A 14,176-nucleotide genomic window follows, 5' to 3' on the forward strand; every position below is an offset into this window, starting at 1 on the left:
TGTTGTTGTGTGACTAGATGTTGTGTTGTTGTGTAGCTGGATGTTGTGTTGTTGTGTAGCTGGATGTTGTGTTGTTGTGTAGCTGGATGTTGTGTTGTTGTGTGACTGGATGTTGTGTTGTTGTGTAAGCTGGATGTTGTGTTGTTGTGTACTGGATGTTGTGTTGTTGTGTAGCTGGATGTTGTGTTGTTGTGTGACTAGATGTTGTGTTGTTGTGTGACTGGATGTTGTGTTGTTGTGTGACTGGATGTTGTGTTGTTGTGTAGCTGGATGTTGTGTTGTTGTGTAGCTGGATGTTGTGTTGTTGTGTAGCTGGATGTTGTGTTGTTGTGTAGCTGGATGTTGTGTTGTTGTGTGACTGGATGTTGTGTTGTTGTGTGACTAGATGTTGTGTTGTTGTGTAGCTGGATGTTGTGTTGTTGTGTAGCTGGATGTTGTGTTGTTGTGTAGCTGGATGTTGTGTTGTTGTGTAGCTGGATGTTGTGTTGTTGTGTAGCTGGATGTTGTGTTGTTGTGTGACTGGATGTTGTGTTGTTGTGTGACTGGATGTTGTGTTGTTGTGTGACTGGATGTTGTGTTGTTGTGTGACTGGATGTTGTGTTGTTGTGTGACTAGATGTTGTGTTGTTGTGTGGCTGGATGTTGTGTTGTTGTGTGACTGGATGTTGTGTTGTTGTGTGACTGGATGTTGTGTTGTTGTGTGACTAGATGTTGTGTTGTTGTGTGGCTGGATGTTGTGTTGTTGTGTGACTAGATGTTGTGTTGTTGTGTGACTGGATGTTGTGTTGTTGTGTGACTGGATGTTGTGTTGTTGTGTAGCTGGATGTTGTGTTGTTGTGTAGCTGGATGTTGTGTTGTTGTGTAGCTGGATGTTGTGTTGTTGTGTAGCTGGATGTTGTGTTGTTGTGTGACTAGATGTTGTGTTGTTGTGTAGCTGGATGTTGTGTTGTTGTGTAGCTGGATGTTGTGTTGTTGTGTAGCTGGATGTTGTGTTGTTGTGTGACTGGATGTTGTGTTGTTGTGTGACTGGATGTTGTGTTGTTGTGTGACTAGATGTTGTGTTGTTGTGTAGCTGGATGTTGTGTTGTTGTGTGACTAGATGTTGTGTTGTTGTGTGACTGGATGTTGTGTTGTTGTGTGACTGGATGTTGTGTTGTTGTGTAGCTGGATGTTGTGTTGTTGTGTAGCTGGATGTTGTGTTGTTGTGTAGCTGGATGTTGTGTTGTTGTGTAGCTGGATGTTGTGTTGTTGTGTAGCTGGATGTTGTGTTGTTGTGTAGCTGGATGTTGTGTTGTTGTGTGACTAGATGTTGTGTTGTTGTGTAGCTGGATGTTGTGTTGTTGTGTAGCTGGATGTTGTGTTGTTGTGTAGCTGGATGTTGTGTTGTTGTGTGACTGGATGTTGTGTTGTTGTGTGACTGGATGTTGTGTTGTTGTGTGACTAGATGTTGTGTTGTTGTGTAGCTGGATGTTGTGTTGTTGTGTGACTAGATGTTGTGTTGTTGTGTGACTGGATGTTGTGTTGTTGTGTGACTGGATGTTGTGTTGTTGTGTAGCTGGATGTTGTGTTGTTGTGTAGCTGGATGTTGTGTTGTTGTGTAGCTGGATGTTGTGTTGTTGTGTAGCTGGATGTTGTGTTGTTGTGTGACTGGATGTTGTGTTGTTGTGTGACTAGATGTTGTGTTGTTGTGTAGCTGGATGTTGTGTTGTTGTGTAGCTGGATGTTGTGTTGTTGTGTAGCTGGATGTTGTGTTGTTGTGTAGCTGGATGTTGTGTTGTTGTGTAGCTGGATGTTGTGTTGTTGTGTAGCTGGATGTTGTGTTGTTGTGTGACTGGATGTTGTGTTGTTGTGTGACTAGATGTTGTGTTGTTGTGTGACCTAAGATGTTGTGTTGTTGTGTGACTGGATGTTGTGTTGTTGTGTAGCTGGATGTTGTGTTGTTGTGTAGCTGGATGTTGTGTTGTTGTGTAGCTGGATGTTGTGTTGTTGTGTAGCTGGATGTTGTGTTGTTGTGTAGCTGGATGTTGTGTTGTTGTGTAGCTGGATGTTGTGTTGTTGTGTGACTAGATGTTGTGTTGTTGTGTAGCTGGATGTTGTGTTGTTGTGTAGCTGGATGTTGTGTTGTTGTGTAGCTGGATGTTGTGTTGTTGTGTGACTGGATGTTGTGTTGTTGTGTGACTGGATGTTGTGTTGTTGTGTGACTAGATGTTGTGTTGTTGTGTAGCTGGATGTTGTGTTGTTGTGTGACTAGATGTTGTGTTGTTGTGTGACTGGATGTTGTGTTGTTGTGTGACTGGATGTTGTGTTGTTGTGTAGCTGGATGTTGTGTTGTTGTGTAGCTGGATGTTGTGTTGTTGTGTAGCTGGATGTTGTGTTGTTGTGTAGCTGGATGTTGTGTTGTTGTGTGACTGGATGTTGTGTTGTTGTGTGACTAGATGTTGTGTTGTTGTGTAGCTGGATGTTGTGTTGTTGTGTAGCTGGATGTTGTGTTGTTGTGTAGCTGGATGTTGTGTTGTTGTGTAGCTGGATGTTGTGTTGTTGTGTAGCTGGATGTTGTGTTGTTGTGTAGCTGGATGTTGTGTTGTTGTGTGACTGGATGTTGTGTTGTTGTGTGACTAGATGTTGTGTTGTTGTGTGGCTGGATGTTGTGTTGTTGTGTGACTAGATGTTGTGTTGTTGTGTGACTGGATGTTGTGTTGTTGTGTGACTGGATGTTGTGTTGTTGTGTAGCTGGATGTTGTGTTGTTGTGTAGCTGGATGTTGTGTTGTTGTGTAGCTGGATGTTGTGTTGTTGTGTAGCTGGATGTTGTGTTGTTGTGTAGCTGGATGTTGTGTTGTTGTGTAGCTGGATGTTGTGTTGTTGTGTAGCTGGATGTTGTGTTGTTGTGTAGCTGGATGTTGTGTTGTTGTGTGACTGGATGTTGTGTTGTTGTGTGACTAGATGTTGTGTTGTTGTGTGGCTGGATGTTGTGTTGTTGTGTAGCTGGATGTTGTGTTGTTGTGTAGCTGGATGTTGTGTTGTTGTGTAGCTGGATGTTGTGTTGTTGTGTAGCTAGATGTTGTGTTGTTGTGTAGCTGGATGTTGTGTTGTTGTGTAGCTGGATGTTGTGTTGTTGTGTAGCTGGATGTTGTGTTGTTGTGTGACTGGATGTTGTGTTGTTGTGTGACTAGATGTTGTGTTGTTGTGTAGCTGGATGTTGTGTTGTTGTGTGGCTGGATGTTGTGTTGTTGTGTGACTAGATGTTGTGTTGTTGTGTGACTGGATGTTGTGTTGTTGTGTGACTGGATGTTGTGTTGTTGTGTAGCTGGATGTTGTGTTGTTGTGTAGCTGGATGTTGTGTTGTTGTGTAGCTGGATGTTGTGTTGTTGTGTAGCTGGATGTTGTGTTGTTGTGTAGCTGGATGTTGTGTTGTTGTGTAGCTGGATGTTGTGTTGTTGTGTGACTGGATGTTGTGTTGTTGTGTGACTGGATGTTGTGTTGTTGTGTGACTAGATGTTGTGTTGTTGTGTAGCTGGATGTTGTGTTGTTGTGTGACTAGATGTTGTGTTGTTGTGTGACTGGATGTTGTGTTGTTGTGTGACTGGATGTTGTGTTGTTGTGTAGCTGGATGTTGTGTTGTTGTGTAGCTGGATGTTGTGTTGTTGTGTAGCTGGATGTTGTGTTGTTGTGTAGCTGGATGTTGTGTTGTTGTGTGACTGGATGTTGTGTTGTTGTGTGACTAGATGTTGTGTTGTTGTGTAGCTGGATGTTGTGTTGTTGTGTAGCTGGATGTTGTGTTGTTGTGTAGCTGGATGTTGTGTTGTTGTGTAGCTGGATGTTGTGTTGTTGTGTAGCTGGATGTTGTGTTGTTGTGTAGCTGGATGTTGTGTTGTTGTGTGACTGGATGTTGTGTTGTTGTGTGACTAGATGTTGTGTTGTTGTGTGGCTGGATGTTGTGTTGTTGTGTGACTAGATGTTGTGTTGTTGTGTGACTGGATGTTGTGTTGTTGTGTGACTGGATGTTGTGTTGTTGTGTAGCTGGATGTTGTGTTGTTGTGTAGCTGGATGTTGTGTTGTTGTGTAGCTGGATGTTGTGTTGTTGTGTAGCTGGATGTTGTGTTGTTGTGTAGCTGGATGTTGTGTTGTTGTGTAGCTGGATGTTGTGTTGTTGTGTAGCTGGATGTTGTGTTGTTGTGTAGCTGGATGTTGTGTTGTTGTGTGACTGGATGTTGTGTTGTTGTGTGACTAGATGTTGTGTTGTTGTGTGGCTGGATGTTGTGTTGTTGTGTAGCTGGATGTTGTGTTGTTGTGTAGCTGGATGTTGTGTTGTTGTGTAGCTGGATGTTGTGTTGTTGTGTAGCTAGATGTTGTGTTGTTGTGTAGCTGGATGTTGTGTTGTTGTGTAGCTGGATGTTGTGTTGTTGTGTAGCTGGATGTTGTGTTGTTGTGTGACTGGATGTTGTGTTGTTGTGTGACTAGATGTTGTGTTGTTGTGTAGCTGGATGTTGTGTTGTTGTGTGGCTGGATGTTGTGTTGTTGTGTGACTAGATGTTGTGTTGTTGTGTGACTGGATGTTGTGTTGTTGTGTGACTGGATGTTGTGTTGTTGTGTAGCTGGATGTTGTGTTGTTGTGTAGCTGGATGTTGTGTTGTTGTGTAGCTGGATGTTGTGTTGTTGTGTAGCTGGATGTTGTGTTGTTGTGTAGCTGGATGTTGTGTTGTTGTGTAGCTGGATGTTGTGTTGGAGGTGTTCTCAGAGGACTGAAGGTTAAATCTGACAGACTGTTTTTATTGAGAGTACCAGAGTAGCTGTTTGGATGTTACTGTGTGAGGCGGTGTCTGGTGGCAGACCCGGAGGCAGACCCGGAGGCAGACCCGGAGGCAGACCTGGACCCCTCTGCTCGTCTGAATGGATGGGGGGGTGCGGCGGTGTGGGACGAGGGTCTGGAGAGGATCTGGTCCTTCCTCTGGTCGTACAGCTCCTGCTGGATCAGACCCTGCTGGTGTTCCCTCTCAGCCTGAGCTCTCTGCTCCACCCGGAGCTGCTGCTGCTGCTTCATCTGGGCCTCCAGGTCGGCCCGGTACGCCTCGGAGGACTGCTTCTGACTGGGGGGACCAACACAGACCAGGTCAGTCCGTGATCTCACAGAGACCAGGTCAGTCCGCGGTCTCACAGAGACCAGGTCAGTCCGTGGTCTCACAGAGACCAGGTCAGTCCGTGATCTCACAGAGACCAGGTCAGTCCGCGGTCTCACAGAGACCAGGTCAGTCCGCGATCTCACAGAGACCAGGTCAGTCCGCGGTCTCACAGAGACCAGGTCAGTCCGTGATCTCACAGATACCAGGTCAGTCCGTGATCTCACAGAGACCAGGTCAGTCCGTGGTCTCACAGAGACCAGGTCAGTCCGTGATCTCACAGAGACCAGGTCAGTCCGCGATCTCAGAGAGACCAGGTCAGTCCGTGATCTCACAGAGACCAGGTCAGTCCGTGATCTCACAGAGACCAGGTCAGTCCGTGATCTCACAGAGACCAGGTCAGTCCGTGGTCTCACAGAGACCAGGTCAGTCCGTGATCTCACAGAGACCAGGTCAGTCCGTGATCTCACAGAGACGGGACGGAGATAAACGTGTGAACACGTCTCCATGATGTTTGCTGACGTACTGTCTTTTCTGGTCCTCGTCCATCAGCTTCATGTCCTCCATCTGTCTGTCCAGCTTGTCTTTCTCTGAGGACAGCTCTGCTTGTCTCTCCATGTTCAGGTCCACTGCAGGGGACACATGTAAAGCTCAGTCTGGTGTTTTATCTCTCTATATTATATATATATTATATGATACGGTAATGAGTGGAGTGTTCTCACGTTTGTGTTGGAGCTGCAGACGGCGAGCCTCCATCACCTCCTCCATCAGTCTGTCTCTGGCCTCTCTCTGCAGCCGGCCCTGCTCCTCTCTCTTAGTCCACACCTCCTTCAGCTTCTCCTCTATCAGCTGCTCCGTCTCCTCCTCCTCCTTCTTTTTCTTCTGCAGCTCCTCAGATAGATACTGACGGTAGCTCCGCTGCTCCTCACGCAGCTCCGCCTCAACAACACACAGCAGCAACACACCATCATCTATATGCATCATATATATATAGTTACTGATTTATCTTTAAATTTACTTTTTATTCATTCATTTATTTATTTTTGCATTTATTTTTTATTTATTTATTTATTTTTGCATTTACTTTTTATGTATTTATTTATTTTTGCATTTACTTTTTATGTATTTATTTATTTTTGCATTTACTTTTTATGTATTTATTTATTTTTGCATTTACTTTTTATGTATTTATTTATTTTTGCATTTTTCTTTTTCTTTCTTTATTTTTGCATTTACTTTTTATTTATTTATTTTTGCATTTACTTTTTATTAATTAATTTATTTTTGCATTTACTTTTTTATTTATTTATTTATTTTTGCATTTACTTTTTATTTATTTATTTTTGCATTTACTTTTTATTTATGTATTTATTTATTTTTGCATTTATTTATTATGTGTACTTTTACTTTTGATACTTATATTAAATTTTTTATATTCTTCATACATACTTTACTATTCTATTCAATTCAATTCAATTCAATTGAATACTAACCATCAGCTGCAAAATTAAATTGACTTAAAAAATGAATGTGTGTGTGTGTGTGTGTGTGTGTGTGTGTGTGTGTGTGTGTGTGTGTGTGTGTGTGTGTTTACCTTCCTGTGAGCAGCTTCCTGTTTGACGTCAGTCTCCTGTTGGAGCAGCGTCTGCAGGATGTTCATGTCCAGCTGCAGCTCGTCCTGCTGCTCTCTGGCCAGACGCTTCATCTTCATCCGTAGACCCTGATCCAGCTGCCTCCGTCTGCTCAGCTGGTCCTGCAGCTTCTGCTGCTGCTGACGCTGCAGCTGCAGCTGATGCATCTCCTGCTGCTGACGCTGCACAGCACAGAGACAAGTTTAAACCTTCATTCATTTAATCATGACAACACAAAACACCTCTGATAGCACTGAAATATTCATCTTTAAAACCAGCTTTTTTATTTAACAAATTCAGTCAGAAAGTTAAACTGTCTGAGGTTTCATTACATGACTGACAGATTACTATGGAGGACAGAACCTGACAAAATCAAAAATAAATAAATAAATAAATGACTCGATAAATATAGCAAAAATAATATTAAAAATAAATGTAACAATTAATTAATTGATAAAATGTGACATTAATTGACATTTCGGTTTTAATTTGCTTCTTTATTTATTGATCTTTGTATTAATTCCCTTATTTATTTACTTTTATGTTTAATTTTCTCTTTTATTTATTTATGTGTTTATTTTTAATTAATTTTTAAATGTATTTATTTATTTTTGCATTTATTTGTCATTTACTTATTTTTGCATTTATATTTTTTAAATAATGAATTCATTTTTACATTTATTTATTTGTTATTTATACTTGCATTTAATTTTTAATTAATTCATTAATTTTTGCATTTACTTTGTATTTATTTATTAATTTATTTCTGTATTTATTTTTAAATTAATTAACTTATTTTTACATTTATTTTATATTTATTTGTTTTTGCATTTATTATTTATTTGTTTATTTACTTTTTTTTTGCATTATTATTTTTTGTTATTTACTTATTTTTGCATTTATTTTTTCATTCATTTTTAAATTTATTTATTTATTTTTGCATTTATTTATTTTTGCATTTATATTTTTTTATTTGTTTATTTATTTTTGCATTTATTAATTTGTTTGTTTATTTACTTATTTTTACATTTATTTTTCCAGTCATTTTTTAATTAATTAATTAATTTTTTCATTTAGTTTTGTATTTATTTAATCATTTGTGCATTTAATCTTAAATTATTGTATTTATTTTTGCATTAATCTTTTATTTATGTATTTATTTTTTTCATATTTTTTTCATATTTTTAAATATTTGTATTTACGCATTTATTTCTGTATTGATTTACCCTTTGCATTTCACCTCTTATTTATGGACAGAAGAGTTTGAGAAACACAAAAAAAAAAACATAATGATATATAACAGACCATTATTACTGATATAGAACACTATAATGTAATGATATATAACAGACCATTATTACTGATATATAACTCTATAATGTAATGATATAGAACACTCTAATGTAATGATATATAACAGCGTGCAGTGTAATAATAAAGTATAACGGACCATGAGCGCTGCCTCCTCGTCTCGGAGGTCTCTCCTCTGCTGTCTCTGCTGCTCTGCTGCCTCCATCTGAGTCCTGATGGTGTCCAGCTGCTGCCGGTTCTTCTGCCGCTGTCCCTCCACTCTCTGCGTCTCCGTGTCCTCTTTAGCTCTCCGGTCGGCGTCCCACAGCTGCTCAAACATCTGCTTCTCCTGCTGCTGCTCCTCCAGCTGCTGCTGACGCCTCCTCACCTGAGCAGCTCGCTCACAACTCACCTGCTGCTCCATGACAAGACTCTGGGCGCTCCGCAGCTCCTCACACCTCTCCCTACAACAAGTACAACAAGTACTACTGTTACTGTAGTACAAGTACAACACCTCTCCCTGAGTACAACAAGTACTACTGTTACTGTAGTACTAGTACCACACCTCTCTCTACAACAAGTACAACAAGTACTACTGTTACTGTATACTAGTATCACACCTCTCTCTGAGTACAACAAGTACTACTGTTACTGTATACTAGTATCACACCTCTCTCTACAACAAGTACAACAAGTACTACTGTTACTGTATACTAGTATCACACCTCTCTCTGAGTACAACAAGTACTACTGTTACTGTAGTACTAGTACCACACCTCTCCCTACAACAAGTACAACAAGTACTACTGTTACTGTAGTACAAGTACAACACCTCTCCCTGAGTACAACAAGTACTACTGTTACTGTAGTACTAGTACCACACCTCTCTCTACAACAAGTACAGCAAGTACTACTGTTACTGTATACTAGTATCACACCTCTCTCTGAGTACAACAAGTACTACTGTTACTGTATACTAGTATCACACCTCTCTCTGAGTACAACAAGTACTACTGTTACTGTATACTAGTATCACACCTCTCTCTACAACAAGTACAGCAAGTACTACTGTTACTGTATACTAGTATCACACCTCTCTCTGAGTACAACAAGTACTACTGTTACTGTATACTAGTATCACACCTCTCTCTGAGTACAACAAGTACTACTGTTACTGTAGTACTAGTACCACACCTCTCCCTACAACAAGTACAACAAGTACTACTGTTACTGTAGTACTAGTACCACACCTCTCCCTACAACAAGTACAGCAAGTACTACTGTTACTGTAGTACTAGTACCACACCTCTCTCTACAACAAGTACAACAAGTACTACTGTTACTGTAGTACTAGTACCACACCTCTCTCTGAGAGTACAACAAGTACTACTGTTACTGTAGTACTAGTACCACACCTCTCTCTGAGAGTACAACAAGTACTACTGTTACTGTAGTACTAGTACCACACCTCTCTCTACAACAAGTACAGCAAGTACTACTGTTACTGTAGTACAAGTATCACACCTCTCTCTACAACAAGTACAACAAGTACTACTGTTACTGTAGTACTAATACCACACCTCTCTCTACAACAAGTACAGCAAGTACTACTGTTACTGTAGTACTAGTACCACACCTCTCTCTGAGAGTACAACAAGTACTACTGTTACTGTAGTACTAGTACCACACCTCTCTCTGAGAGTACAACAAGTACTACTGTTACTGTAGTACTAGTACCACACCTCTCTCTACAACAAGTACAGCAAGTACTACTGTTACTGTAGTACAAGTATCACACCTCTCTCTACAACAAGTACAACAAGTACTACTGTTACTGTAGTACTAATACCACACCTCTCTCTACAACAAGTACAGCAAGTACTACTGTTACTGTAGTACTAGTACCACACCTCTCTCTGAGAGTACAACAAGTACTACTGTTACTGTAGTACTAGTACCACACCTCTCTCTGAGAGTACAACAAGTACTACTGTTACTGTAGTACTAGTACCACACCTCTCTCTACAACAAGTACAGCAAGTACTACTGTTACTGTAGTACAAGTATCACACCTCTCTCTACAACAAGTACAACAAGTACAACAAGTACTACTGTTACTGTAGTACAAGTACTGTTACTGTAGTACTAATACCACACTGCTCCCTGACCAGGCTCTGGGCGCTCCGCAGCTCCTCACACCTCTCTCTACAACAAGTACAACAAGTACTACTGTTACTGTAGTACTAGTACCACACCTCTCCCTACAACAAGTACAACAAGTACTACTGTTACTGTAGTACTAGTACCACACCTCTCCCTGAGTACAACAAGTACTACTGTTACTGTAGTACTAGTACCACACCTCTCTCTACAACAAGTACAACAAGTACTACTGTTACTGTAGTACTAGTATCACACCTCTCTCTACAACAAGTACAACAAGTACTACTGTTACTGTAGTACTAGTATCACACCTCTCTCTACAACAAGTACAACAAGTACTACTGTTACTGTATACTAGTATCACACCTCTCTCTGAGTACAACAAGTACTACTGTTACTGTAGTACTAGTATCACACCTCTCCCTACAACAAGTACAGCAAGTACTACTGTTACTGTAGTACTAGTACCACACCTCTCCCTACAACAAGTACAGCAAGTACTACTGTTACTGTAGTACTAGTATCACACCTCTCCCTACAACAAGTACAACAAGTACTACTGTTACTGTAGTACTAGTACCACACCTCTCTCTACAACAAGTACAACAAGTACTACTGTTACTGTAGTACTAGTACCACACCTCTCTCTGAGAGTACAACAAGTACTACTGTTACTGTAGTACTAGTACCACACCTCTCTCTACAACAAGTACAGCAAGTACTACTGTTACTGTAGTACTAGTACCACACCTCTCCCTACAACAAGTACAACAAGTACTACTGTTACTGTAGTACTAGTACCACACCTCTCCCTACAACAAGTACAACAAGTACTACTGTTACTGTAGTACTAGTACCACACCTCTCTCTACAACAAGTACAGCAAGTACTACTGTTACTGTAGTACTAGTACCACACCTCTCCCTACAACAAGTACAGCAAGTACTACTGTTACTGTAGTACTAGTACCACACCTCTCTCTACAACAAGTACAACAAGTACTACTGTTACTGTAGTACTAGTACCACACCTCTCTCTACAACAAGTACAACAAGTACTACTGTTACTGTAGTACTAGTACCACACCTCTCCCTACAACAAGTACAACAAGTACTATTACCGTAGTACTTGTACTGTGTTTACCTGAAGAGCTGCTCCATCTTGTCCTCCACCAGCTGCTGTCTCTCTGTCTCTCGTCTGTCCTTCAGGGTTTTAGCTCGTTGTCTCATCTTCGCCTGTCTCTCCACCAACGTCTCCGTCCTCTCGTCCATCTCCTGCAGGAGCTGCTGCTGCTCCTCCTCCAGCAGGACACGCAGCCTGGAGACAGACAGGAGACAGACAGGAGGAGACAGACAGACAGACAGGAGACAGACAGGAGACAGACAGGAGACAGACAGGAGGAGACAGACAGACAGACAGGAGACAGACAGGAGGAGACAGACAGGAGGAGACAGGAGACAGACAGGAGGAGACAGACAGGAGACAGACAGGAGACAGACAGGAGGAGACAGACAGGAAGAGACAGACAGGAGGAGACAGACAGACAGACAGGAGACAGACAGGAGACAGACAGGAGACAGACAGGAGGAGACAGACAGACAGACAGGAGACAGACAGGAGGAGACAGACAGGAGGAGACAGGAGACAGACAGGAGGAGACAGACAGGAGACAGACAGGAGACAGACAGGAGGAGACAGACAGGAAGAGACAGACAGGAGGAGACAGACAGACAGACAGGAGACAGACAGGAGACAGACAGGAGACAGACAGGAGGAGACAGACAGACAGACAGGAGACAGACAGGAGGAGACAGACAGGAGGAGACAGGAGACAGACAGGAGGAGACAGACAGGAGACAGACAGGAGACAGACAGGAGGAGACAGACAGGAAGAGACAGACAGGAAGAGACAGACAGGAGACAGACAGGAGACAGACAGGAGACAGACAGGAGGAGACAGACAGGAAGAGACAGACAGGAAGAGACAGACAGGAGACAGACAGGAGACAGACAGGAGACAGACAGGAGGAGACAGACAGGAAGAGACAGACAGGAGACAGACAGGAGGAGACAGACAGGAAGAGACAGACAGGAGAAGACAGACAGGAGGAGACAGACAGTAAGAGACAGACAGGAGACAGACAGGATGAGACAGGTACTCAGATCAGCTCCTATGAGTCCAGTACTTGATAATCAGAGCCGTTATGAGACCAGATGAAGACAAAGTGTCCCCCCAGAGACGAACCTGTCCCTCCTCTCGTCCATGTGGACTTTCTGTTGGTTCAGAGCGACTCTGACTCGTCTCTGGGTTTCTCCTCTCAGGAAACGTTGGTCTGCCCTCTGCAGCCAGGACGTCTTCGTGTCCCAGGTCGTCTGGGACTTGGTGAAGTCCTGGACCTGGTCCCGGGCGGCTCTCTGTCTCTGTCTGTCCTGGATCAGCTGGTCCACCGGCTTCGAGGACGGGGACTTCCCTATCTATTGGACAAATTCATCAATTCTGTCTGAGTAAATGTACTTAGAGTACTTAAAGTAAAGTACTGAACATGGTGTAACTGTGAGGTATAAACTAGCTGGTACTATGTGACGGTACTGAACATGGTGTAACTGTGAGGTATAAACTAGCTGGTACTATATGACGGTACTGAACATGGTGTAACTGTGAGGTATAAACTAACTGGTACCATGTGACGGTACTGAACATGGTGTAACTGTGAGGTATAAACTAGCTGGTACTATGTGACGGTACTGAACATGGTGTAACTGTGAGGTATAAACTAGCTGGTACCATGTGACGGTACTGAACATGGTGTAACTGTGAGGTATAAACTAACTGGTACCATGTGACGGTACTGAACATGGTGTAACTGTGAGGTATAAACTAGCTGGTACCATGTGACGGTACTGAACATGGTGTAACTGTGAGGTATAAACTAACTGGTACCATGTGACGGTACTGAACATGGTGTAACTGTGAGGTATAAACTAGCTGGTACTATGTGACGGTACTGAACATGGTGTAACTGTGAGGTATAAACTAACTGGTACCATGTGACGGTACTGAACATGGTGTAACTGTGAGGTATAAACTAGCTGGTACTATATGACGGTACTGAACATGGTGTAACTGTGAGGTATAAACTAGCTGGTACTATGTAACGGTACTGAACATGGTGTAACTGTGAGGTATAAACTAGCTGGTACCATGTGACGGTACTGAACATGGTGTAACTGTGAGGTATAAACTAGCTGGTACTATATGACGGTACTGAACATGGTGTAACTGTGAGGTATAAACTAGCTGGTACTATGTGACGGTACTGAACATGGTGTAACTGTGAGGTATAAACTAACTGGTACCATGTGACGGTACTGAACATGGTGTAACTGTGAGGTATAAACTAGCTGGTACTATATGACGGTACTGAACATGGTGTAACTGTGAGGTATAAACTAGCTGGTACTATGTGACGGTACTGAACATGGTGTAACTGTGAGGTATAAACTAGCTGGTACTATATGACGGTACTGAACATGGTGTAACTGTGAGGTATAAACTAGCTGGTACTATGTGACGGTACTGAACATGGTGTAACTGTGAGGTATAAACTAGCTGGTACTATGTGACGGTACTGAACATGGTGTAACTGTGAGGTATAAACTAGCTGGTACTATGTGACGGTACTGAACATGGTGTAACTGTGAGGTATAAACTAGCTGGTACTATGTGACGGTACTGAACATGGTGTAACTGTGAGGTATAAACTAGCTGGTACTATGTGACGGTACTGAACATGGTGTAACTGTGAGGTATAAACTAGCTGGTACTATATGTCAGACTCACCAAAGCGATTGAATGAGGCGTCGGTCCCGTCACTTCCCGACATTTTCTTCTTCTCTGACTCAGCAGCATTTTAAAACATCCGATCTTCTTCTTCTTCTTCTTCTTCTTCTTCTTCTTCTTCTTCTTCTTCTTCTTCT

At 42.0% G+C, this 14,176-nt stretch overlaps 1 protein-coding gene across 1 annotated transcript; it reads right to left on the reverse strand.

Moving 5' to 3' along the window:
• Nucleotides 1-4,753: 4,753 nt before the first annotated feature.
• cfap53 (cilia and flagella associated protein 53) lies at nucleotides 4,754-14,176 on the reverse strand. Its single transcript, XM_074618171.1, has 8 exons — nucleotides 14,040-14,176; nucleotides 12,444-12,673; nucleotides 11,342-11,515; nucleotides 8,196-8,499; nucleotides 6,709-6,927; nucleotides 5,837-6,053; nucleotides 5,641-5,743; nucleotides 4,754-5,084 (listed from the first exon to the last, which is right to left on the reverse strand). Exons 1-8 carry the CDS (start codon nucleotides 14,106-14,108, stop codon nucleotides 4,799-4,801), a joined length of 1,602 nt encoding a protein of 533 aa, XP_074474272.1. The 5' UTR covers nucleotides 14,109-14,176; the 3' UTR covers nucleotides 4,754-4,798.

The sequence above is a fragment of the Sebastes fasciatus genome, chromosome 19, assembly GCF_043250625.1.
Source record: "Sebastes fasciatus isolate fSebFas1 chromosome 19, fSebFas1.pri, whole genome shotgun sequence".
NCBI classification, from domain to species: Eukaryota; Metazoa; Chordata; class Actinopteri; order Perciformes; family Sebastidae; genus Sebastes; species Sebastes fasciatus.

Excerpts from the sequence above, each read along its gene's own strand:
- cfap53 (XM_074618171.1), bottom strand. The coding sequence starts at position 14,108 with ATGCTGCTGAGTCAGAGAAGAAGAAAATGTCGGGAAGTGACGGGACCG. Across the intron at positions 8,500-11,341 it reads AAGATGGAGCAGCTCTTCAG|GGAGAGGTGTGAGGAGCTGC; the intron begins GTAAACACAGTA and ends TACTTGTTGTAG. Across the intron at positions 6,928-8,195 it reads ACGAGGAGGCAGCGCTCATG|CGTCAGCAGCAGGAGATGCA; the intron begins GTCCGTTATACT and ends TGTGCTGTGCAG.